General features: G+C 39.5%; 1 protein-coding gene across 5 annotated transcripts in view; it reads right to left on the reverse strand.

Moving 5' to 3' along the window:
* Nucleotides 1-24,198, reverse strand: part of Cntn5 (contactin 5) — a 1,204,186-nt gene that overhangs the window by 9,328 nt on the left and 1,170,660 nt on the right. For all 5 annotated transcript variants that reach the window (XM_031346014.1, XM_031346011.1, XM_031346010.1 and 2 more), the window contains 2 exons: nucleotides 7,310-7,496; nucleotides 6,789-6,901 (listed from right to left, as the gene is read on the reverse strand). In XM_031346014.1, the coding sequence (XP_031201874.1) occupies nucleotides 6,789-6,901; nucleotides 7,310-7,496 (300 nt within the window). The remainder of the gene's footprint in view (nucleotides 1-6,788; nucleotides 6,902-7,309; nucleotides 7,497-24,198) is intronic.

The following is a 24,198-nucleotide window of genomic DNA, read 5'->3' on the forward strand; positions in this document are numbered from 1 at the left end:
CACATGCTCCACCATGTTCATAGCAGCCTTATTTATAATAGCCAGAACCTGGAAACAACCCAGATGAATAAGCTTTTTTAAAAAGGCCTAAAGAGTTTAAAAGACCTGGCAAAACAGTTACTGACACTAAGGAGGCCAGGGAATTCTTCAACAATCTGCTTGTTTCTAGATTGGCAGTTATAATGACAGCTGTCTTTATTCAGAAAAGGAATTGTCTACTGTAATGTCAAGTAAAGTTTGAAATTCTATTTAAAAAAACAACAGTATTAGATTATCCAAATAAATGATTCCAATAAAATTTTAATTAGTGTTGTTATTGTTTTTAAAATGATATTTATTTATTTATGTATTTATTATCTACATGTGTGTATGCACATATGGTATACATGCAGAGCTCAGATTCAACTTGCAGAAGTTGATTCTTTCCTTCTACAATGTGTGTCCCAAGGATACAACTGGGGTAGACAGTCTTGGCCACAAGCCCCTTTACTTCTGAACCATTTTGCTGGCCAGGTACTGCTATTTTTAAAAGGAAATGTCTGTTCTAATGGTACCAGAATATTGAGTATAGATAACGAAAACATGTTGATGATGTGTACAGATGCCCTTGAGAAGCTGACATCCTGTCAAGTGCCACACCCACTCAGGTGGAGTCTGCGTGACAAGTCCAAAAGTTTGGCCTCAATTCTGAGGCAAAAGAGTTTCAAGGAAACTGGTCTCCTGGAAGTCCTTGGTATCCCCTAACACAGATGTGGTCCAGATTTGTCCTTATGATAGTCTTTGGAGGGTCTTGTGTACTTTCTTTCTGTATTGTTTTAATATAGGTATAGAGGTGCCCCCAAGGAATGATTTGACCAATAGTCAAGTTAGATTGGACATTGTTTCCTGGCCCCTACCAGTGTTCTAACATCCTAGTCAATGCTGAGTGGACCCTTGGCTTGGAATTTCATAAAGAATGTTACTTATTCAGACAAATTGCCTCCAGCCTTGTAAGAAAGATAGTGAAAGAAATCAGGCATTGAATTTTACTGGCAACAAAGTACATTTAGAATTCTCATTACAGTCGCATATGGCAGACTACATTACATAATAGAAGGAAGCTGGTGGGCTCCTGTAGCAAATGGAGATCCACCACAAATACTTAGAATTACAGCTGAGTCACCCCCAGGAGCTAGAGTATAGTATTATTCATGGAAAGGTTAGCAAGAATGGAACCTCCTGGTGCATACTTCTGATAGCCCAGAAGATTAGCATAGTTGGGTGTTTACCTAGGGCTGGCTGGTGGTGGGTTATACAATAGACTAGGATGGGAACTATTCACATCTGGCTGTGAAGATCAAGCTGACATTAGATGGGGCTGACTTTGTTGTGGCCACTGCCTGGTTCCTGCCAGTTACCTTGACTGTTGTGTTGCCTGACTTTTTTTTTTTTTTTTTCTATTGTAATGACCATAAAGCCTGATGCTTACTTTAAGAAATTACACTCAGATTCAGCACTCTCTTGTGTTCGAGTCTGTTTGTCACTTTTCAACTCCTTGCCCACCTGAGTACCGGGACCCTGATTCTCCCCAGGTTGAGGGACCCCGACTGGATCGGGCTGCGGCAGTCAAGTACAAGCTCACTCCTCAGCTTTGTATCTTGGGAAAAGTTGGTAGGACCCATGATGGAAATTAATTGTTCTTCAACTCTCAGGATAAGAAGACAGGTGAAGCAAGACACAGCAAAGGTAGTTGACTACCTGAGCACAGTGGGACGTGCATGTATCCCAGACTTGGGAGGTTGGGGCTTGATTATCAAGAGGAAGATTAGATTTACAATTCACAGCAAGATCGGTGCAGGATGCTTAACAAGACTAAGTCTCAAAAAAGCAAACATACCCAATTTATAAGCACAAGTTCACTTGGCTGTAGGGTAGCCAAAAGGGCTTTGAAGGTCACTACTTCCCAATGAGCAACTTTCAGACATTGGTGGGCACTTGCTCCTTCCTCATACACTGTGCCGGTTTTTTGTTGCTGTTTTGTTTTGTTTTGTTTTTAACTCGACACAAGCTATAGTGGAGAAGAGAACCTCAGTTGAGAGGGTGACTCCATCAGAGTGGCCCATGAGGGCATTTCCTTGATTGATGGTTGATATGAGAGACCTATCATCCCACTGTGGTCAGCACTACCCTTGCACAGGTGGCCCTGGATTGTACACAAAGGGGAACTGATCCAGTCACAAGGAGCACAGCATACTTCCATGGATCTGCTTCAGTTCCTGACTCCAGCTTTCCTTTCTGAGCTCCCACCCTGGTTCTCATTAATGATGGACTATGATGTGGAAGTGAAAGCAACACTTTCCTCAGCAAGATGCTGTTGGTCATGATCTTTCTTACAGCAGAAAGCTAAATGGTGCACCCAGATCAACATTTCTTCAAACGTATCTACACATATCCTATTTCATGTTTTAAAAAAGAAGCTTTATCATAAATGATGTTGAATGTAGATGGTATAATGACATCATGTACTTTATCTAAGTAAGTATACCATTCTGTAAGTCTTTAAACTGTTCAACAGGTAAAGGATGAAAGAAAGACTATAAAAACGTAGGGAGTCAAAAGTCATAAGTGTCATATCCTTTGATCCATAAAGTCTCTGAAGAAATGGAGAAGTATGGGTGTGGGTGTTCCAGTTTCATCAGATGTGAAGGAATTCTCAGGGCACAAAGACCTCAGGTAGCAGAAGGTCTGAGCTTATAACTAAATTGTGAAAGCCATGGAAAATCTCAATGTATATTGATGGGCCATTTGTAATTAGTAAATGTTGCAACTAATTAATGCTTACACTTCCTATCTATGAATTAGCTTGGAATATAGAGACAGAAATATCTAGTAAAGGGGACTTTAATCTAGAAAAAAGTATTTTCTAGGCATAGTCAGAAAGCAGTAAATGTTCGTCTTCTGGTTCATAGCCTGGGGCTCTTGCCCTGAATTCATTCGGACAGCCTGAGTCTACTCTGAGTATAACTTTTTGGGGAGAAAGGAGGACTTTTGTAAGGTCAAAAGTCCCATTCTCAATTTCCTTAAATACCAAGATACCTCTACCCTGAATTTTCCAAGAATACCAGAAGCAAACTCTGGTTTAAGAGTTTAGAGTGGCATTACATGATCCAGTGGAAAGGGAAATGTTTAGTTTGATTTACTTTGTAGATCTTCCATGCTTATAGAAAAGTGTTATGTCAAGACCCTGGCATCAGTCTTGGCCTGGCTACAGACTTTCAGGAATATAGCTAGAATCATGCTCCCCATCCCATCTGAGTACCACTTTTAAGTTTGCATGCACTTCCCTGCAGATGTCTAACCACTGTATGGAGACCTTTGCCAAGACTGAGTTATTCCTTAGAGCCATGTCCCAAGTGTGTTTTCTCTAGGTTACATCTCTTTGTTCATGTTCTTAGTTTCCTGCTACATTTCTGTTTCATGGTGCATGTATCAGGAGGAGAATCCTGCACTATGCCCACAGAATAATGGGAAGCCTTCTTATCAAGGGTCCCTTTGTGTCCACAGTTCTGAGCTAGAAGTTCTAACAAGTCTTAATAGCAAAAGAGTGGGTGGGAGGTCTGACTCTACATGTTATTGCCAGCTTCCTCTATTCATTTATTTTCCCTCAGGAATATAGGATGTGTAACTCATTGAAGAAAATAAAAATAAAAATGACATTTCACAGCATGTTCCTTTGTTTGTGAACTTATACAACTAAGATGAGCTACGTTGGAGGCTCTTCCCTAGCAAGAAGGTATTCTAAAGTGAGGTATTCCACTGGTACTCACTAATAGAAAACAGGAATTGTCAGTTTCAGTTGTTAATATTCTTAACTTTTTTCCCTTAGTAGTATAGTTTACTCCAATAAAAAAAATTAGTATCTATATTTCAGTATAGGCTTCTTAAACACCAAATTATTTTGTATAAATTATCTAATCCTTAAGATAATGCTGCAGCACAAATAATGCTAGTGCCATTTTTACCAGTTTTAACTGAAGAAAATGAAACTAAGGGAAGTTTAAAAATATTATTCAAAATTATGCAAGTAAGATTTGAACTGAAGTCTGTCTGACCTGACTTAGGAGCCAATGATCTCTGTCTGTCACATTACAACACATGGGGAAGTCATGCTGAAAAAGACAAATGTTTGATACTAGCCATACATAGATAATTGTGTGAGATGTCTTCACGATGCTCCACATTGCTGGGAGATTCCTCATGGCATATAAAGTATAGGGGTGGAACAGATAAAAACACACTGGGCTGAAATGGTAGGTAGCAAAGAGATCCATGTGTCATTGGGCATGCTGGTTGATTTAATTACTAATTTGACACAACCCAGAATCACCTGGGAAGAGAGTCTCAATAAGCAATTATCAAGTTCGAGTTTGCCTGTGGATATGTTGATGGGGGATTTTCTTGGTTCTTAATTGATGTTGAAAGATCCAACCAATTCTGGACTGTACTATTCTTTAGGCAAGGATTCCAATTATTGAAGTATATGTAAAAAAAAAAGCAAAACAATGTACCAAAAGAAAGCAAACAGGAAGGATCCACACATATATTTTCTCGTTTTAAGTGTGGATATTATGGTTCAAGTTCCTGCTTTGACCTCTCCTATACAGTAGAATTGTGAGCTCCAGACTTACTTTCTTCTGTAAGTTGCTTCTGTTGTGTATTGTACAATAGCCATGGAAATGAGATGAAACTAGAATACTTGGGGAACCGTACACCCAGCCTAACATAGTTTCTTTAGCCATTTAGAACTAGGCTCACTGGAGCATTTAAGACACTAACCTTCTAGGTAGTCATGTGATGTTTGTGATTGTATCATGGGTTTTCAAGCATTCTACATTGCGTTTCCAATTTGCAAGGTTCTTTGTCTACGTCTTATGTTGTTGGGCTTGTTCTTTAATGGTCTATCAGTATTCTTAAAATACTTTCCCCTTATTATTAAAGAGTATACCTGCCTTGAAGGGTGAGTTCAAAGGATGTGTGGTCTCTTAGGGGTAGATGTAAAAATAAGAGAGCTTATGGAAGGATCCAGAAAATGACCCAACTACCTCCTCAAAAGATAAAATTTTATGTTTGAGGATTAGAGTCAGATCTGAGTATGTGCATGTGTTTCAGTGTGAGACTGTGATCAATATTAATTTCAGTTAAGAAACACTATAAGTTGCTTTTTGTATTAGTAGGAAATGGCTTTACACATACCCATCCTTGACTATTTTTGGATATATATTCTATTTGTAACTGTGTCTGTTGTAAGTTTCAGACTTCTACTACTTTATGCACAAAATATTATGTCAATATTTTTGGTTGAAAACCAAAATCAAAATGGTTGTTAGCCTAAATATTGACATAAAAAAATGTTCAGTCCTATCATAAATAATATTCAACTGGTAATTCTGCACAGAATTTATTGTTAAACTCTGATGATCTGAAACAGAATTTAGAAAGTGGGACACACAAACCCATAGGTCATATATATCTTTAAACAAAGTTGTTTGTCAGGCTGTGTGGAAGTTTTCACCCCCGGATCTCCTATAAACGCAAGGTAAGATACCCTTCGAATGTGTCTTTTGTAGCCTGGAGTCTCTCTATGGAATCCTTCCTATTTAATGTGCTCACCCCAGCATCTTATTCTTCTGTTTTATTTTTGTTTTTAACAGAAAATAATTCTGTTCAGTCTTAGAGGTCCAGGCTTTGTCATCTGCCAAGAAAGTTTACTGCAAAGACATTCCAGGATCCTCCAGGTGGTACAGGGCTGTCTGCCTTCATACCGAATTCAGGATCCTGTTGTTTTATTCTACTCTTTTCTTTTAGATGCCTTGTGGTTTTGGAGCTGAGTTTGACTGTTGCCTCCCACACCATAGGTAAGCATTCACTCTAAGACAGATACAATATAATCAAAACCTCTTTCACATGATCCAGTTGCCTAGCACCGATTTGCCTAAAGTATGTCTCTAAGTTAAGACATCTCAGAGATAATCGCATATTAGTGATGCTATCTATGATAGGTAAATTATGGAAACAGTTTAGTTGTTCAACATCAGAGGACTGGATAAGAAAAATACACGCAATGAAATTTCCTTTACTCTTTGTCATTTGCAGGGAAATGGATGCCAGTGGAACAAATTGTGTTAAGCAAGTTAAGCCAATTGCACAAAGACAAATTCCATATTTATTTCCCATTTGTGGGCCATAGATTCTTCTATAAAAAATACAAAACAAAATAAAAAAAACATGAATGAATATGTGAGAATAAACTAGAAGTAGAATTGTTTAAGGCAATGGTTCTCAACCAGTTTGTCGTGACTCTTTGAGGGTAAAATGACCTTTTCACAGAAGTCACATATCAGATAATCTGCATACCAAATATTTACATTATGATTTATAAAAGTAGCAAAATTAAAGTTATGAAGTAGAAATGAAAAATAGATTTATGGTTGGGCAGGGGTATGAAAATTGAGAGCTACTGGTCTAGGGGGATAGAAAGAATCAATGAGGAAGGAATGGATGAGAAAATGGACGCTGAGGGTAAGAGCAAAAAAAGTTTAACCTGTAAAACACACACACACACACACACACACACACACACACACACACACACACACACACATCTATTCGAGCTTCAAAAACACAACTAAGAAGAAGAAAACCAAAGGCTTAGCAGTCAATTCTTGATGCCCCATTTACTACCTCCTGAACCCCCAATCACATCAACAGTTCTGAGATGAGTGTTGTTTTAAGAATGAACAGACACTAACCTTGTAACCCATGACTTCAGACTCATTGGCTAGGGGTCTGACTGGCTCCCAGCCTAGGGAAACCTGGGAACCCTGCTGCTCCCACCGGAGGTTGCCAGGTGGCTCGCTCGGGGCTGCAAGATAAAAAGAGGAAAGTAAACACTAGCCTGGAAAGCTTTTCTACTTTTTCCATCCTGAGGATTCCTGACTTCCTCGTGCCTGATAGTTGGCTGGTGCCATAGGCTTCCCCCCAGCTGCAATCAGAGGAGGTGGGTTTTGCTCCAGGAGTGTCATTTTAATAGCTACTCCACTGAGCTTTTGAACTTGAATCCTTTTATCTCCCTTCTGTGTCAAAATCTCTTAGCCTTGTTTTATAGGATGATAACCTTTACAGACATGGGAATGCAAAAATTTTTTTGAGCTGGGTTTAGAATTCAGATCTGAGCACTGAAGCAAGGCTCCCTTTCGACTCTGCTTATTATGTACCTTGTGTGGCTTCTGATCATGTGGCTTTCAAACAAACAAAATCCCAGGTCACTTACGGTGCCTCTTTGTGGTGGCACTCACTTCCCTGCTGGGTGGCCCATATCCAGCTCCATTGTAAGCCCTGACTGTGAGGTGATAGAGTGTGTCGCCTTCCAATCCAGTCAACATGATGAATGACTCATTCCCTCTGGTTCTGACTGTTTCTGCCGAGTCTTCTGGCTCCATATCTTTCCAGTAACCAATCTGTCAACACATTATCACAAGACAAATTAATTTTAAAATTTCCCTGGGATTGTGACTGCCTGACATACTCATCCTATTTCCCTCCCACGTTGCTCGAGATAAAATCTCCAGAAGAAATTGCCTCTGAATCCCTCAATTTACAGCCCTAAGCTGTAACACCCCTAACTGCCTTGGTTTCCCTCTGAGTGTACTGCATTCTGGGAGTGCTACAGATCCCAAAACATGTTCTGGTATTAAAGAAGAATCAAGCCAAGATGGAAGAGCTATTTCTCCCTCAGGTCAGCAGCAGAACAATTTACCAGGAAACAATGGAGAAATGATCTGGAAAACAGTCCTTTTGAAATAGCAAATGAAGGTAAATTACAGCAGCTTGTGTTAGTTAAACAAAGATTTGTGAGAATACCCATGTCACCTTGGAGTGGGTTAAATGGGCTGAAACCACGCTAGGTATGGGAATGGGGCAGACTGCAGCTGTTTGGGGCTCAGTTTGCTTGCAGATCATTTACCACAGTGATGAGATTCTCATCAACTCTATTCCTCTGTTACATTAGGTATGTTCTCCTGTGATGCTCTCCTCAGACCTTAACCTCTGTTAGTGCCTAACAGAACTGTAGCTACTAAAGGTCAACAGAATATGATTCAAAATGGCAAGGAAGTTATGACAGCCACAGTGGGCAGCATCCTGAAAGATTATGCTCCAGACACACCTTAATTATGGTTATGGCAAAGCCTCACCTGGACCCATCCAGTCTTCCTTCTGATGCACTGGCTTCTGTGCAGTGGAGAAGGCCAAAGGGCATTTTCTTTTTAGATTCTCTTTTAGCTAAGCTTGCTGGTCTGAGAGGTGGGCAATGTGGAGTTATTGGGAAGCTGCAGATTTTCTCCAGCATGTCTCAGCTGGCTGTGGCGTGGGAAGCCACTAAGGGCTCTGAGCTTAGTAAGGAACCTGTGTATTACTGTGGCATCTTGGGGCCCTGAGCCAGTCTAGATGCTGGTTAAGGGAAGAAGCACAAGAAGAAGAAGAAGAAGAAGAAGAAGAAGAAGACAGTTATAAAATGCCACTGAAGTCTTTCCTGTTCCTTTTCATCTTTCCACATGCATGTGTGAGCTACGTATGCCTGTGTGAAGGCACGTTTGCATACATGTGGAGGCTCAAGGTTAGCTTCAAGAACCTTCCTTGATTCCTCCTTACTTTACTCTTTGAGGCAATCAAATATTGAGCTCATCAACTAGCTTGTCTTGGTAGGAAGCTTGGGATCTGGGAGGCTGCTGTCTCTGCTGTGTCTGTGCAGGTGAGGGCCACCACACATACCTGCCATTTACATTGCTTATGGGAATCCAAGATCTGCTCTTCTTGTGGCTGCAGGCAGCACTTTTACTATGGAGCTGTCACTGTAGACCATCACTGTTTTCCTTGTGTTGTTTTGAACATGCTTAATAATATGAGCTAATGTTGCTTCCTCATCTCTAGTACAGCAGTGTCAGTGTTTTCTAATAGAATTTATTAGTAATGCAACCAACTTTCATGCCCAGCTTGACTAATGAGGGTTCCTTTGAGTTTCCTCTTTGGAGACAGAGTACATGAGTTATTTTTCTTCCTGTTGTGATTAAAACACCTGTTAAGAGGCACCTTAAGTAGAAGAGGGTTTATTTAGGCTTCAAGACTTAGAAGTTCAACAGGATGTGTCTCAGCATGGCAGGGAAGGTATGCTAGCCACTGCCAGTAATATCTAGTCACATTGCCTCAGGTAGTTAGAAAGTAGAGAGAAAACAGGTAAGGCAGAGCTATAAAACTTCAAGGCCCCGTCCTCAGTGACCTGCTTCCTCCAGTGAGGTGCCACCACCTCTTAAAGGTCCCACAGTCCTCCTTACAGTGCTGGGAACAGAGTGGTCATACAGAAAGACTGTGAAGGACACTTCATATTCAAACTTCAGCAAAGAATGCCTGTAATTTTGTTTGTAGACATGACACTGCATAGTCATTGTATACCTTCTTTGTTCCACTGAGGCTTTTGGTCACTAACTGTTGACTAGGTCTGTGCAGAAGCAGAGTAGATAGAGATGGAGCATGTTAGTTCTCACAGCTATTCTTCAGTGTAGTGCTTTTCTTCGCTGATGGAAAGCCAGCATCTGTATTTCTAAGGCTCTCTTTCAATCTGGTTGCTGTCAGGCTTTGGGTTTGGTCACTCGAAGCCAGTGCATGTGGTATGAAGCCAGAAATGAGCAGAAGGGTGAAGCCTTGTCAATTCTGGTCTTTTGCCAGCAGAGACATGAAGGCGTTTTTTTTTTTTTTTTTTTTTTTTTTTTTTTTTTCTTTTCTCCCTCCCAGCAGCCTTAACACATGTCTTTTTGCTCAGTCCCTGGCTTGGTGGGGCTCAAGAAGTGTGCATATTGCGTGTATGTTACTAATTCAAATCAGAGCAGACTTAATGAGATTCCGGGCCTGGTGGTCATTACAGGGATCTTGAGATGAAGATGGCTTCCTTTGCAACACACTGTGGTAACTTCAGTGGCCCCCTAGTTAGGACAAGGGCCTTAGCTTCTGGCCTTGATGGCTTGCTTTTAAAATCATCAGCCTTGTGTTTTGTGTTTTTAGAGTTTGATCTTGAAAGCCATCTGAGAACAATCACACTGCATGTCCTGTCTCAATTTTGCTAACTGTTTTCATACAGTGCACCTTGCTTAAAGGAGAGTTACCAGTTCCTCACAATTGACCCCTGGCTGACATATATGTAGAGAGTTCTAATTTATATATAAAGGAGGGGTGATAAAATCATCTCATCTTTTCAGCCAGTCTTCCCACAGAATTGGAAGAGAATACAGTCAAGTGAGTGAACTTCAGAAAAGTAGTTTTCTGAAATAGGAGTCCCCATTCTGTATTTCAGACACTGCTGGCCCCACTATTTCCTATTTAGAAGACTAACTTGTCTTTCTTAGACTCTGAGAATATTTGAACAGAAGAAAAAGTCCAAGTTATTTTCAAGCTATGAAGTTGGCTGAAAAGTTGCTAGATGAACAAACGCTCATTTTTCTTTTTCTGTCATGCATCTGATTTCCTGGCTTCTGCCTCAATGTCTCTTAACCAGTTACATTATTTTAAATATAATTAAGTATGTTTACATGATTATGAGCTTAAAAGTTAGGACAAACTTAAGCCTTTTAATATAAAAAATACCCCATTCCTTTTTAAAGAATTTGAATAATTTTCTTTTGTTTCCAACAGAAATGCATACACATAAGACATTTTCCATATGGCTACAAGCTCAAGGCAGACTATGGCTTTGAAGCCAGAAGGTTTCTATTTAAATCTTGGTTTTGGTGCATGTTAGGCATGCAGGACAGTTTTCTTATCTCCTTTTAATGATTTTGAATTATATTATTTTGATCTTTTGTCTTTTATCATGTTAAAACAGTTCTTATTTCAAAAATAAGTGACATACAGTTTCATTAGTGTCAAGTAGAAATACGGATTTTGTTGTTGCTGTTGTCTAGTGTTTGAGTTGAGTTTTTGTCCACATTTTGCGAATATTTTACCCTCTCTGCAGCTCTGTGTTCTTCACATCTGGTGTCTTCTCTGTGTTTTAAAAACACACTTTTCTTGCACATTTACTTTGCATTCTGAGATTACTTCTTAGGTTTTTCCTTTAAAACATCAGTTTATATATCTGGCAGTATTGGGCCAGTGGTTAAAAGCACTGGGTGTATTCCAGAGGATGCAGCTTCAGTTTTCAGAACCTACATGGCGGTTTGAAACCATTTTAAATTCTAGTTCTAGCGGATCTAATGCTCTCTTTTAGCTTTTCTGTGCACCAGGCACACATGCAACACACAGGCTTACATGTAGGTCAAACTCCCATGCACAGAAAATAATAAAAAAATTAAAAATATTTAGTTGTATTAACTTTGTGTCTTACTGTTCCTAATGAGTATTTTATTTTGCCAATTTGGGTCCTGGTTTTCAATGTGTTTTTTCATAGCCTGAGATGCTGTTTAAGTATAAAAAAGACTATCCCCACTCATTTCCTGTAAAGTGAGAACCACGAGCCTATTGTTTTTCTTCTGGGTTAAAGATTATTATCAATCTACCATCTATTTACCCTCTATCTATGTAACTTACCTGTCTTTTATCTATCTTTTATGTAACATCTTGCTACATAACATCTATCATCTATCTATCTATCTATCTATCTATCTATCTATCTATCTATCTATCTATCATCTATCAATCAAATGTCTCATTTTGTGACTATAACACATTTATCATATATATATTCATCAATCTATCACTTGTAATTGTATCACTTGCCTGTCACTATTTATCTAACACCATATATCTCTATCATTAATTAAAAAGAACTTTTCATGCCAAAGAGTATGTTTCAGAAACACACATACGAGTAACATTAAATAGTCTGAACAGAGTATATATAGGGATATATGTATATACATAATCATGTACATATATTTGCAATAACCATTAGTGAAAAAAGATCATAAATTCAAAGAAAAGTATTGAAGGGTATATGAGAGTTTGCAGAAAGGAAAAGTAAGGGAGAAATGTAATTACATTATAATCTCAACTATAAAATAAACCCATTTATAAAAAGTAAATATTTTTAAATTAAAGAAAGAACTTTACCAGTTCATTGTTTATTTCCTTAGACTTTTGTCATCCTATATAATTACCAGTGTATTTTACCCAACTGCTCTTGAAGCAATAAAGTATTCTAAGGAGGATTTGAAGACTTCTTTGATAGGGAGACTGCATCTCTGCACTGAGCAGTACCCCTTAGATGGTTGGAGTGAATTATGCAGGTCGATGCCAGATGCCTGGCTGCCCCACAAGCCCCCACCCTTTTTTCCCTGGAACAAAGAAAAATCTCCTGAGGCCTGAGCTGAGACACAAAGCTTCATGTGCCTGGGTACAGTTTGTTTCAGTGAAGCAAAGATAAAGTAGAGGGAGGCCAGAGGCTATTACATTGCTTGCTTGAACCTAGAAAATAGGATTTTGAGAGTGGGTCATTGCACAAAGATGAAGGGAAAGGAAAACATACAAAGCTCTGTGGCAATTTTACTTGATGCCGCTCGCTGCAATGGCAATGAGATTGTCTTTTTCCTCAGGACTCCATGTGCAGCTTAAGTGGAATTAGGAAAAGCTTGGTTTATATAATTCCAGAAGATCCACTAGTGTTGCTAAATCCAACAGTCATGATTAACAGAAACTGAGGTTAGAAGGCAGATATGTCTCTGCCAATCTATTGACTGCTCACCTGCAGCAGTGTTTACGAACACTCTACCTTCCCTTGACCAGTGCTGGAACTGCCCCTGTATGTGCCTTTGGCTTATGCAACATTCAACATCAGTATGCCTTCTATCTAGAGCCGCAGCGTCCTGGACCAACAGAACATGGTTTCCACAGCAGATGCATTTGTTTTACTTGGCAAAGGCCAGCTTGCCTCAATTTAGTCTGTCTCCAGCTTCCTAATCTTTTGATATTAGTATTAAGTATATTGTTAAATTGGCTCTTCACAGTTGATGGGCTGGCAGAAAGTGTGATTATATTACTGCATAATAGTTGCTTTGTGCCCAGGTAATTTTATCATAAAGGATACAATTTAATGAATCAAATAAGATAAATAAACAATGGTTAGTTAAAGTTTCAATATTTATGAGGCAGTGAAATGGTGATTAGTGGATATGAAGTGAGGAAGTTGGATATGTGACAGGAATACCAATGGTATCACTTTCTGAATCAATTCATGATTATCCTTCTGAGATGCTGCTTTCACTAAGAAAGAAACAGTGAGAAGGGTTGGCTATACATAAAGTTAAATTTGTTCCTGATCTGTGTATTTCAGTACAGGCATTAGCTTTCCTCCATTCTTTACCATATTGTTGAATTTTATCTAGGACATTCTTTTTATCTTATATTTTATTCTATATATTTACTTTGTGTATGTATACATGTGAATTTGTATATGTGTGTGTGTATTTGTGTGTTTGTATATGTATGTGTGGATGTGTGTGAGTGAATGCATGTGTGTGCACACATGTACTGTGGTCCACATGTGACAGTCTGAGATACAACTTGAAGGAGTCCATTCTCTCTTCCCATCATGTGCATTCTGGGAAACAATCTTAAATCGTGAGGCTTGATAGCAGACACCCTTACCTACTGAGTCTCTTGCTCTCTTTACTAAACTTTAAAACAAGCCCAGTGAATAAGAAAATTCTGGAAGTATTTTGTTATTTTTACTCCTATACTTAACTATTCCCTGTGAGATGATCAATACACCCAAGAGTCCTTAATATATCTTATTAAAATGAAAAAAAAGTTTTGACCTGAATGTTAATGTTTTAGCTAGAAAATGTTCATTTGGAAAGAATTATGCACTTAAAACTCTGTGATGTGAGATCCCCTTTCTATGATGCTTTGAGTGACTTCTTTGACATTTGTTTATTGGTAAAAGATCAAAAGTGAGGATCAGCAACACTGAGGCACATGAAATAGACCATTTTATACCAGGTAAACTGGAAAGAAGAAGACAGGAATGGCAGGTGTGGGCATTGATCACGTAGGAAGCAAACAAAGAAAATGAACAGTCAACGTCACATCCTGGCCATGTTTTGTAATTTTTGAAAGGTACCTGGTTAAGCTTAATAAAAATGGGCAAAAGGGAGGATGAGGGAAGGAAGAAGCAGGGAGATAAAGGATATGGATGAAATTAAGTGATGTTTCAGATCTGAGGGATGCCCACAGGAGTAGAGTTGTCATGCAAACTCTATCCCAGATGAGAACTAACAACTCTTCACAAACAAGCTAAAGTAGCCAAAGCCATTGAACATTTTTCCTTCAGAAACTGGAACTGCAATAGGGCTGGCCTGGTATGTGGCTGTTTTGCTTAGGGACCTCCTTCCTCTAGTCCCACGGACTCTAGTGAGAAGGATTTGGGCAGTCTTACCAGCTGAAGGCATGTAAGGCAGTCTTACCAGCTGAAGGTGGCTGTAGAAAAAGGAGCTTGGAACTGAAGGGACATTCAAAAGTGAAAGACACGCAGAAACAAGAAGACCCCAAAAGTGAGTTAATTTCTGTTGACGTCCTAGGCTGACAGATAAACAGCTCTTTCACAAAGAGGAGCTCAGGCTCCTGGGAAAGAGAACAGTAGAAGCCAGATGTGCTTTGAGGAAGCTATGTCAGGTTTCTGTCTTGAACATGCTGCTTTTGGATTTCCTAAAACTAAAAAAAATATCTGCTCAGGTAAAGAAATAGTCTAGTGAAGAGGATGTCCACAAAGTGAGAGAGAACCTTTGCTAGCTATTCACCTGACAGAAGATTAATAAGAGTCAAAGAAACAAATGGCCCACTCAAAAGTGGGGCCTGGGACCTGAACAGAGAGTTCTTAGAAAACAATATGAAAATGGCTAAAAAACATCTTTAAAAAATGTTCGTTGCCCCGAGTTAATTAAAACAACTTAGATTTTCATCTTACCCCAGTCAGAATGTCAAAGGTAAACAAAACAACCTACAACAAATGCTGGAGTGACCCCTCGATCAGTGTTGGCGAAACTGTAAACTGCACAGTCACTCTGGAAATTAGGGTGGCGAATTCTCAAAGAGCTAAAACTAAATTTACCATATGATCCAGTTATACTGCTCCTTGGCATGTGCCCAGAGGAATCTACATCCTGCTCCAGTGCTAGTTGGTCTATCATGTTCACTGCTGCTCTGTTCACAATAGCCAGGAAATGGAGACAATCTATGTGCTCTTTGACAGACAAATGGATAATGGAATTAGGGTCCATGTATACTATGGAAGGTGGGTGTGTTCTTCAACTCAGGGGTCCTCAGGAAGCAGAAAGTTAGCATTCTAAAAATGTTTGTAGTTCACGATTGTTTCCTGTATAATTTTTAAAGACTTATTTATGTGTGTATATGTGCACATATATGAGCAGATGAATGTATGGTGGTCAGAGAGTGCATTGGGCAACCTCAGCCAATATGCTTCACTTACTCCATTGAGGTAGTGTCTCTTGAATCTATGTCTGGAGTTTTCTTGGCTTGGCTAAAAGCCAGCATACTCCAGCAATCTTTTTGTTTTCGCCCACCTTGGACCTGGAGGGTTACAGGCATGTAATAGATGCCTTGATTATTACATGGGTGTTGGATATGAATGGTCAAGCTGATACAACAATTGTTTTTAACCACTGAGCTATCTTGCCAGCTCACTGCTTGATGTATTATGCTTGATGAAACAATGAAACTGCTAAGATTCCCTTAGAAATAACAGAATTAAGTAGAACTTGGCAGCAAAATCCTGTGATTCCAGTACTTGGTGAAGTCAAGAGGATATGAATTTCCAGGTCATCCTTGGCTATATAGCAAGTTCAAGGTCAGCTTGCATTACATAAGACCCTGTCTCAAAAACAAACAAATAAATAAATACATAGTGTTTGCTAATCCTTCTGTTACTTATAAGACAAGCATTTCAGGCAGATAATGGAATACTCCTTTAATCACTTGGGGGAACGAATTCCCTCCATGTAGTACAGGTGAAAGAAAATTCACAGAAAAATGAGATTTATTATTGATTACTTTCTAAAAGAATTCCGTGGAATGTCTTTCAATAGGACCAGGACAGGCCAAGGTAAGAAGCCTGCACATAGGTAGCAGAAGGCAGCTTGGTCTTTATATGGGTCCCAAACAACTGGAACTGGGGTTATCCCAAAAGTTGTTGCCTGTATGTGGAATATGTTCTTTTAGCTAGACTTCCTTCTTGTCTGGCCTCAGTGGGAGAGGAAATGCCTAGCTTCACAGAGACTTGAGATGCCAGGGTTGATGGATATCCACCGGTGGTCACCTGCTCTGAGGAGAAGGGGAGGAGAGATGGGGCAGGATTGAGGGATGGGGTTACTGGGAGGGGATCAGTGAGTGGGATGTAAAGTGAATAAGTAAAAAAAATTAAAATTTTAAAAGAAGCTGAAATATTACTTTAAGGTTTTTTGTTTACTGATTTTGAAAAAAAAAAACATTTTGTTTGCTGCACAATCTATGAAAATACCCAAAGAAGGAAACCCAACAATTATGGAAACCCAACAATTATGGAAACCATTCGGTTTAAATTGGAAGCCACAGAATTTAAGCAAAGAAGGGGAATTGGCATCTTCTCACGTTCTGTTTTTTTTTTTTTTTTTTTGCATTCTTATTTTTAAATGGTTGTAACAAAAAGAACAGAGAATCTCCAAAACAAAGACCATGCACACATCATATGGAAAAGGAAAGCAGCCTTTGTCTTAGCCCTTTGCGAAGGGCCTTGTTTCCTCTTCTTCCTTTTAGCTTGTATCTGTAGCTGCACTTTTACTCCCTCTCCTGTAGACAAATGAAGTGCAGTCTGCCTACCATGGTTATTGTCACACAGTACCAAGGTCCATTTGTTTTCATCTTCTGGTCTGATGATTAGTGTCCAGATCATAAAATAAACAACAACAATCAGGTCGTCTCTCCCCTTAAGAAATCTCTACCCCAACTGATTTTATAAAGCACAGCACAATTGGTATCTTTTGAGGCAATCAATAAGCTGAAATGGCTTTAGTGACAAGTCTGAAATGAACTGCTAAGTGGCAGATTCCCTGGGAGCTTAAGAGTGAGCACAAATAAAAGTGCTGCACAAAGCCCATGGATAAGGTTGTTGGTGCAGCGATTTGGAGACCAGTGTTAAATGGGACAGATTGTCTCATCTTCTGCTTTCCTCTCATAAGTATCAACTTCAGAACTGAAACTAAGGCACTCAGCATCCATCTCCCTACCAAGAACTGGCATTATTGCCTGCTTATTATTAAAATCTCTCTCTGTCTCTCTGTCTCTGTCTCTGTCTCTGTCTGTCTCTGTCTCTCTGTCTCTCTGTCTCTCTCTCTCTCCACACACACAAACACACACACACACTGTTAAGCTTCTTTTACAATTGGGAGAAGTAAAAATAGATACCATAATATAATCTTGGCAACCATGGGAGATTTGGTTCCCTAGGCAAAAGGAATAATATTTTTTACAAGATTTATATCTATTGGAAATAATTTTTCTTTCTATTCTACCAATCAAACTAACTTTTTTTATTTAGGAAAATGGAGGTGTTTTAGGGACAGAAGTACGTGCTTCTGCATACAGAGGCTGGGAGCTAGCTCTGGTATAACCTCGTCTATCCATCTCACCTGTTTTCCTTCTATTTTCCTTCCTTCCTTCCTTTCTTCCTTTCTCTCTCTCTTCTTCCTTCCTTTCTCTCTCTCTTCTTCCTTCCTTTCTCTCTCTCTTCTTCCTTCCTTTCTCTCTCTTCTTCCTTCCTTCCTTCCTTCCTTCCTTCCTTCCTTCCTCTCTCTCTTTTTCTTTCTTCCTTTCTTCCTTTCTTTCTTTCTTTCTTTCTTTCTTTCTTTCTTTCTTCCTTCCTTCCTTCCTTTCTTTCTTTCTTTCTTCCTTTCTTTCTTTCTTTCTTTCTTTCTTTCTTTCTTTCTATTTCTTTCTCTCCTCTCTCTTTCTTTCTCCTTCTTTGCCTCCTTCCTTCCTTGCACAATTCCTCTTTCTTCCTTCTCCTCTTTCTTCTTCCTAAATAAGCTAACCTGGTACTCACTATGTAGACCAGGCTACCTTTAGAGTGATTAGTTAATTTAATAACAAAACCCAATGATTTTAGTTGAGATTACACAGTTAATAAATTTGAAAGAGGTGAGTTAATTACAAATAGAAATGAGCTCAAGTCAAATGCTTGCTCTATTACTTCTTAAACCATTTAAGATGTAATGGCAGATTCCTCCTGCCACAAAACCATATATGAATAGTGTATTGACAGATTATTTCAGGGAAACTTAGAGTGATGCCTTTATTGCTACTCTGTATAGCTGCATCAGAGGAAAAGTGACAAAAACAGATCACTAGCAAAAGAAGTTACCTGGCATGAGAATCAAGACCCCACTTTATGCCTTAACCAGGAACCTAAACACATAAGACAAACCAAAACTGAAGAAAGTGGATATCACCTCACGTGCCAGACTGGGACTTGATTTATCTTTTTATTTTGTTTTTCTTTGTGTTTGTGGTGGTTTGAATATGTATACCACCTCCCCCCCAGACTCATGTGTTTGAGTGCTTGGCCCATGAAGACTGACAAAAGGTTGCCTTATTGAAGGAAGTATGTCACTGTGGAGGCAAGCTTTGAAGTCTCCTAAGCTCAAGTTCCACCCAGCATGGAACATAGACTCCTGCTGCTGCCTATAGATCAGGATGTAGAATTTTTGGCTCCTCTAGCACCATGTCTGCCTGTACAATGACATGCATCCCACCATAATAGTGGATTAAACAGCTAAATTAAATATTTTCCTTTATGAGGGTTGCTATAGTCATGGTGTCTCTTTATAGCAAATAGAAATCCTATCTAAGACAAAAGTGGGTAGCAGGAACTGGGGTATTGTTGTGATAGACCTAACCATGCTTTTGTTTGAAGAAATGTGGATTTTAGAACTTTAGATTAGGAAAGCAGTCCAATGCTTTATGTGGGGCTTAATGAGCCATACTAGTAGGAATATGGAGGACAGTGGTGCTGATGGTGATTTGAAGTGTAGGAGCCTGGCTCAAGAAGTTTCAGGGGAGAAGAATTTTATTACGTTGCCTCGAGATCGTTCTTGTGCTATTTTGGTGAAGAATATAGCTGCTTTTTGCCCTTATGTGAAAAGTCTACCTGAGTCTAAGGTGAGAGATTTAGATTAATTGCCTTGGCAGAGAAAATATTAAAACAGCCTAATGTAGACTCTGTCCTTTCGTTTACTCATATGAATAGTGTGTTGATCAAATGGAAGAAGCTGTACACACACACAAAACAAAACAAAACAAAACAAAACAAAAAAGTATGGTTCAAGGATTAAAGGGGCACCAGTAAGTGAAATGGAGCTAAATCCTATGTTCAAGAGGATAAACAGATTAGTGTTATTAACTGAAATTAAGGGAGTGGTGACCTCGGAGCAAGTTCCCACCCAGTTAAGCATCCATCTTGTGAAAGGAATTAAAGAAAAATTTAGGCATAGGTGTGGTGCTACATGCCTTTAATCTCAGCACTCAGGAGGCAGAAGCATTTGGATCTCTGAGTTCAAGGACTGCCAAACTTAGGCAGTGACAGAAAGTATGGTGAAGACATAATTGAATGAGGGGCCATGATTCTGATCTAGCAAGCAGTAGAACTTGATAGCTTTGACCAGATGATTCTGGCTGTAGAGTTAAGGATAGAAGAAAGGGTTATAGAATCTCCCTCTATGATTAGGAAAGCTGTTGAGCTCAGGTATGTAGCAGGGTTGTCCATGTATGGAGGCCCAGAGAAGCTGGTGTGTGAAAGGGTTTATGGATTCTGTCTCTGTGACTAAAGAAAGCTGATGAGGCCAGGTATGTGGCACGGAGGCCCACAGAGGGCTCTGTATGAAGCTGTGAGAGGCTTTTGAAGGTGAAGCCTGGGTTACTGTGGAGACCCCAAGAGTTTTAAAATGCCAGAGCTGTGGGGTACCTGCTGAGGAAAGCTGCTAACAGGGAGTCCAAAAGAAAGAAGTGTGTTCAAGTCATTAAAGCTGAAAGGAGAATTTTGACATCAGACCTGGAGATAGTGTTTGGAGTTGCTTAGGAGGTTTGTAATCCTTCTTGGGCCCAGTATTTCTGTGCTCCCTTCCCTATGTTTTATAATGGTAATACATATCCTGTGCCAGAGTATATTGGAAATATGGGACCTGCTTTTAGATTTTGACTTTATAGGGGATTACAGTTAAGAGATTACATGAATCTCAGAAGAAACTTTGAACTTTTAAAATTTGTTAAGACTGTCATAGACTCCTCACTTTTGAATTTAGATGAAATGCATTTTGCATTATGTTATGGCTACAAGCTTAGGAGGGCCAGGGAGTGGAATTTGGTGGGATGGCCTCCATTGACTCATGTGATGAAATGCTTGGCTCATGAAGAGTGGCACTATTAGTAGGTGTGACCTTGTGGGAGTTTGTGTGTCACTGTGGGGGCTGGCTTTCAGGTCTCTTATGCTCAAGCTCTGCCCAGTGTGGAACCCCATTTTCCGCTACTACCTGTGGATCAAGATGCAGAACTCTTAGCTCCTTCTCTAACACCATGTCTGCCTGCACACTGCCATGCTTCCTGCCACGATGATAATAGACTAAACCACTGAAACTGTAAGCCAGCTCCAAATAAATGTTTTCATTTATAAGAGCTGACATGGTTATAGTGTTTCCACACAGCACTGGAAACCATAACTAAGTATTGGTTTTGAGTGTCTCACTCTGACTGTGAATTCATAATATTCCACCTTCGCCCTTCAGTGCTAGTTTGGGGTACAGAAAGTACCACCATGAATGGGTAGAATGTGACCTTTACAAGAGTCCCCTATCTTTGTCTATTTTACTTTCTGGTTTAGCATCAATACTGCTTCTGTGCGTAGTGGGAAACTCCATAAGTATTTGCTAGGTAAGTAATGAAATAATGAATGAGACCAGACAAGTCCTCCAGAATGTGAGACCTGTAATGTCTGAGGCCAAAATTTAACTGTCATCTTGGGATTGCAATTTGAGCTAGGTGGCAACCAGGTTCAGGAGCATTCACAATCTGGGTCAGAGAGGCTCATGATGGTGCGTTGGTTGAGGAGGTGGGAAAAGTTATTGGACCTTATTGGTCTCATGTTAGTATAATTTCTTCATGAACTCTGCTATGGGTCGCCTTCCTCCATTACTTATGAAAGAGGGGAAAGAGGAGCTACAAAAGTTGTTTTGTTTTGTTTTGTTTCCTCTGTCAAACTGATCTCCCTAATCATCCTTCTTACTGGTCCTGTCTCTTTTGGTGAAATTTTATAAAGTCCTTCTCTTTGCCTTTTCCCTTTCCTAGCCTTAAGACATTCCTCTCAGATGTTTTGACTTAATTACATGGCCTTCAATGACACTTCTATGCCTTTAGTCCTGATCTCTTGATTAAACTCTAAACCCCCACATCCTACTGCAAAGTGAGCAACATCCTTGTATTTTTAACAGAAATCCCATCTTAATTCCAACAAAATAGAACTCGTGTTTTCCTTCCTGAAAATCTGTTGCTTTCTTTCCTCGTCTTTTTTTTTGGGAGGGGGGTTGGAATGGAACAATTTACTAACTTGGAAACGCAGAACTAGTCATTTTCTCTCCTGTCAACAGACTCTGGCAGTTCTCCTGTAAAACCCTCCTCTTTGCATCACTTCAAAGAGGCCTCTGTATAATCGCCACCAGGATGTGTGCCTCAGGACAGTAATCCCCTAATGCTTTTCATGGCCTGTTTCCCCTTCCTTTTCCACTCTTCACATAAAAGTGCCAGTTATTATTAAAACTGTGAGTCTGATATCGTATCTTCCTGGCTTACTGACTTTTCTCCTTGCTGCAGTGAAATGCCCAGAAGAAGCAGCACTAAGGAAGGGAGGCTTATTTGGGCTCAGGGCTGGTGACTACATCTGCCACTGTGGGGAAAGCATAGAGGCAGGAGTGTGAGGCTGCAGCTCATACTACATGTACAAGAGTGCAGAGCAAGATGAGTGCAGGCCTGCTGGCCACTTACATCTCTTCATGTCGTCTGGAAGCCCAGCCGTGGCAAAGTGCAGCTGCTGGTCCTGGTGGGTCCTCTTTGGAAATACCTACCCTGGTGACACCCTTAGAGTTCTGTTCTCTTAGAGATTCTGAAACTAGTCAAGTGAACAGAAAGCCACCCACTTACTCCCCTCTGGAAAACATTCTGGTAACTTCTGCATCTGCAGAAGAAGTTGGACTCTGCATACATGGAACTAGACATGCACTGCTGTGTAAAAACCAGGCTGTATAGGAGCATACAGATGCTAGAGATCAGCTTCTACTCCAGGTCTAATTCTATGCATGATGTTTCCATGGATAATCCTTCCTCTGAGCTATGCCTTTAACATTATATATATATATATATATATATATATATATATATATATATATATAATATATCATATTCTTTTCCTTCTTCCAACTTCTCTGAGATCTCCCATCATGCCTACTCACCCAGTTTCATGTTTTCTCCCTCTCAACCCCTAACACAAAAACAAAAGAGAAAATCAAAACAAAGAAAGAAAGAAACAAATTCAATGAGATTAAAAAAATACCAACCCCAAACCAAAAGTGCCCATAAAAACCTCTAGAGCATTTTTTGTTGGTTTAGGGTCTGCCCTTTAGTATGGAGAAAACAGATTTGCCCTCTCCACGAAGGTATCAGCTGTAAATAGTTTCCTGGTTAGGGGTGGGAGTCTATATTCACTCTCTCTTCTTTGTGCTGGGATTTTAACTGTGGCCTTGTGTCGTTCACTTGGTCATTTGTTTATATAATCTTTAAATTGCTCTTCCTCCATTACAGTATAGCATTCATAAACCTAAGCTGTCATATCTTCTAATTAAAACAATTGGAGCAGCCACCAAATACACTGTCACTGCCATTTCCCAAACAGTTCTAGTACCTTGGAATTTTACATACCGTAGACAAAATTTGACTTGTGGCTAGGAAAGTGAGCCATAAGCCTGATACAGGTACATATGAACTAAAACCAATCTTACTGATTTTACTAACAGAGGCTCTTGTTTCAAATTCCTGCTTTGTTAACATGATCAGAATTATAGCATTTAGCAAACAAAGCTAGAGCACAGCGGGTCAGAATAGAGGAATTGGAGAAAAGAAAAAATATGTGTCATTTTGCCATAATTAGATCATTTGTTGGCTTTTTAGCAGGAGAAAAGTGTGGGAATGAGAGGAGAGTCATCTTGGGAAAGTGGGGCTGCATCAGGTTTAAGGAAGAAAGAAGCAGAAAAGACACAGTGGCTGTTCACATTCTTCTATGTTACAGTTAGTGTTTAGCTGATTTGTGACTACCCAGCAGTGACATACAAGAAATCAAAGGCACGGACAAATGTGTTTTAGTTAAAATTAATGCCATACTTTGTCATTGTACTTTACATTTTATTTATTTTCTGATTTTTTTGAAAAATATGTACTTTATTTTCTAGTTAATAAGATGTTGCAATTGTTTCTGTAACAAAATCTGTTTTTCTGTTTTCCTGCATGTATGATGCACTCACTAGTCTTATGTAAACTAGACAGAATCTAGAATCATCAGAAAGGAAGAGACCTCAATTGAGAAAATGAATCCATAAAGTAAGACTATACACAACCACGGAGGGCATTTCCTTAATTAGCAATACATGGGGAAGAGCCAAGACCCCTGTGGGTAGTGCCATTCCTGGGCCTAAGTTCTCTAAGAAAGAAGGCTCAGCGAGCCAGGAAGCAACAACATAACCTCCATTCTTCTCTTACCCTATATACTGAGGCAACATCTTTCATTGAAACCAGAGCTTGCAGATTCATCTTTCTCAGTTTGCTCTGGGTCTCTGCCTTTTGGGTTGGTCTCTATAGCCATTCAGCATTGACATTGATTATGTGGATGTAGACCTCATACTTTAGTTGTAAGTATTTTAACCATTGAGTCATATTTCCCACCCATACTTTATTATTTTTAAACTTCATTTGATAATGTAAAGCAGAAGAAATGTTACTGTGCTTATGGAGCCTCTCATGTTTGAATTTTTACAATTTGTGTTAATTTAGTTTAAAAGTACAACCTTCATGTTGATCCTACCAGAATCTCTC

This window comes from Mastomys coucha, unplaced genomic scaffold (genome assembly GCF_008632895.1).
Source record: "Mastomys coucha isolate ucsf_1 unplaced genomic scaffold, UCSF_Mcou_1 pScaffold23, whole genome shotgun sequence".
NCBI lineage: Eukaryota > Metazoa > Chordata > Mammalia > Rodentia > Muridae > Mastomys > Mastomys coucha.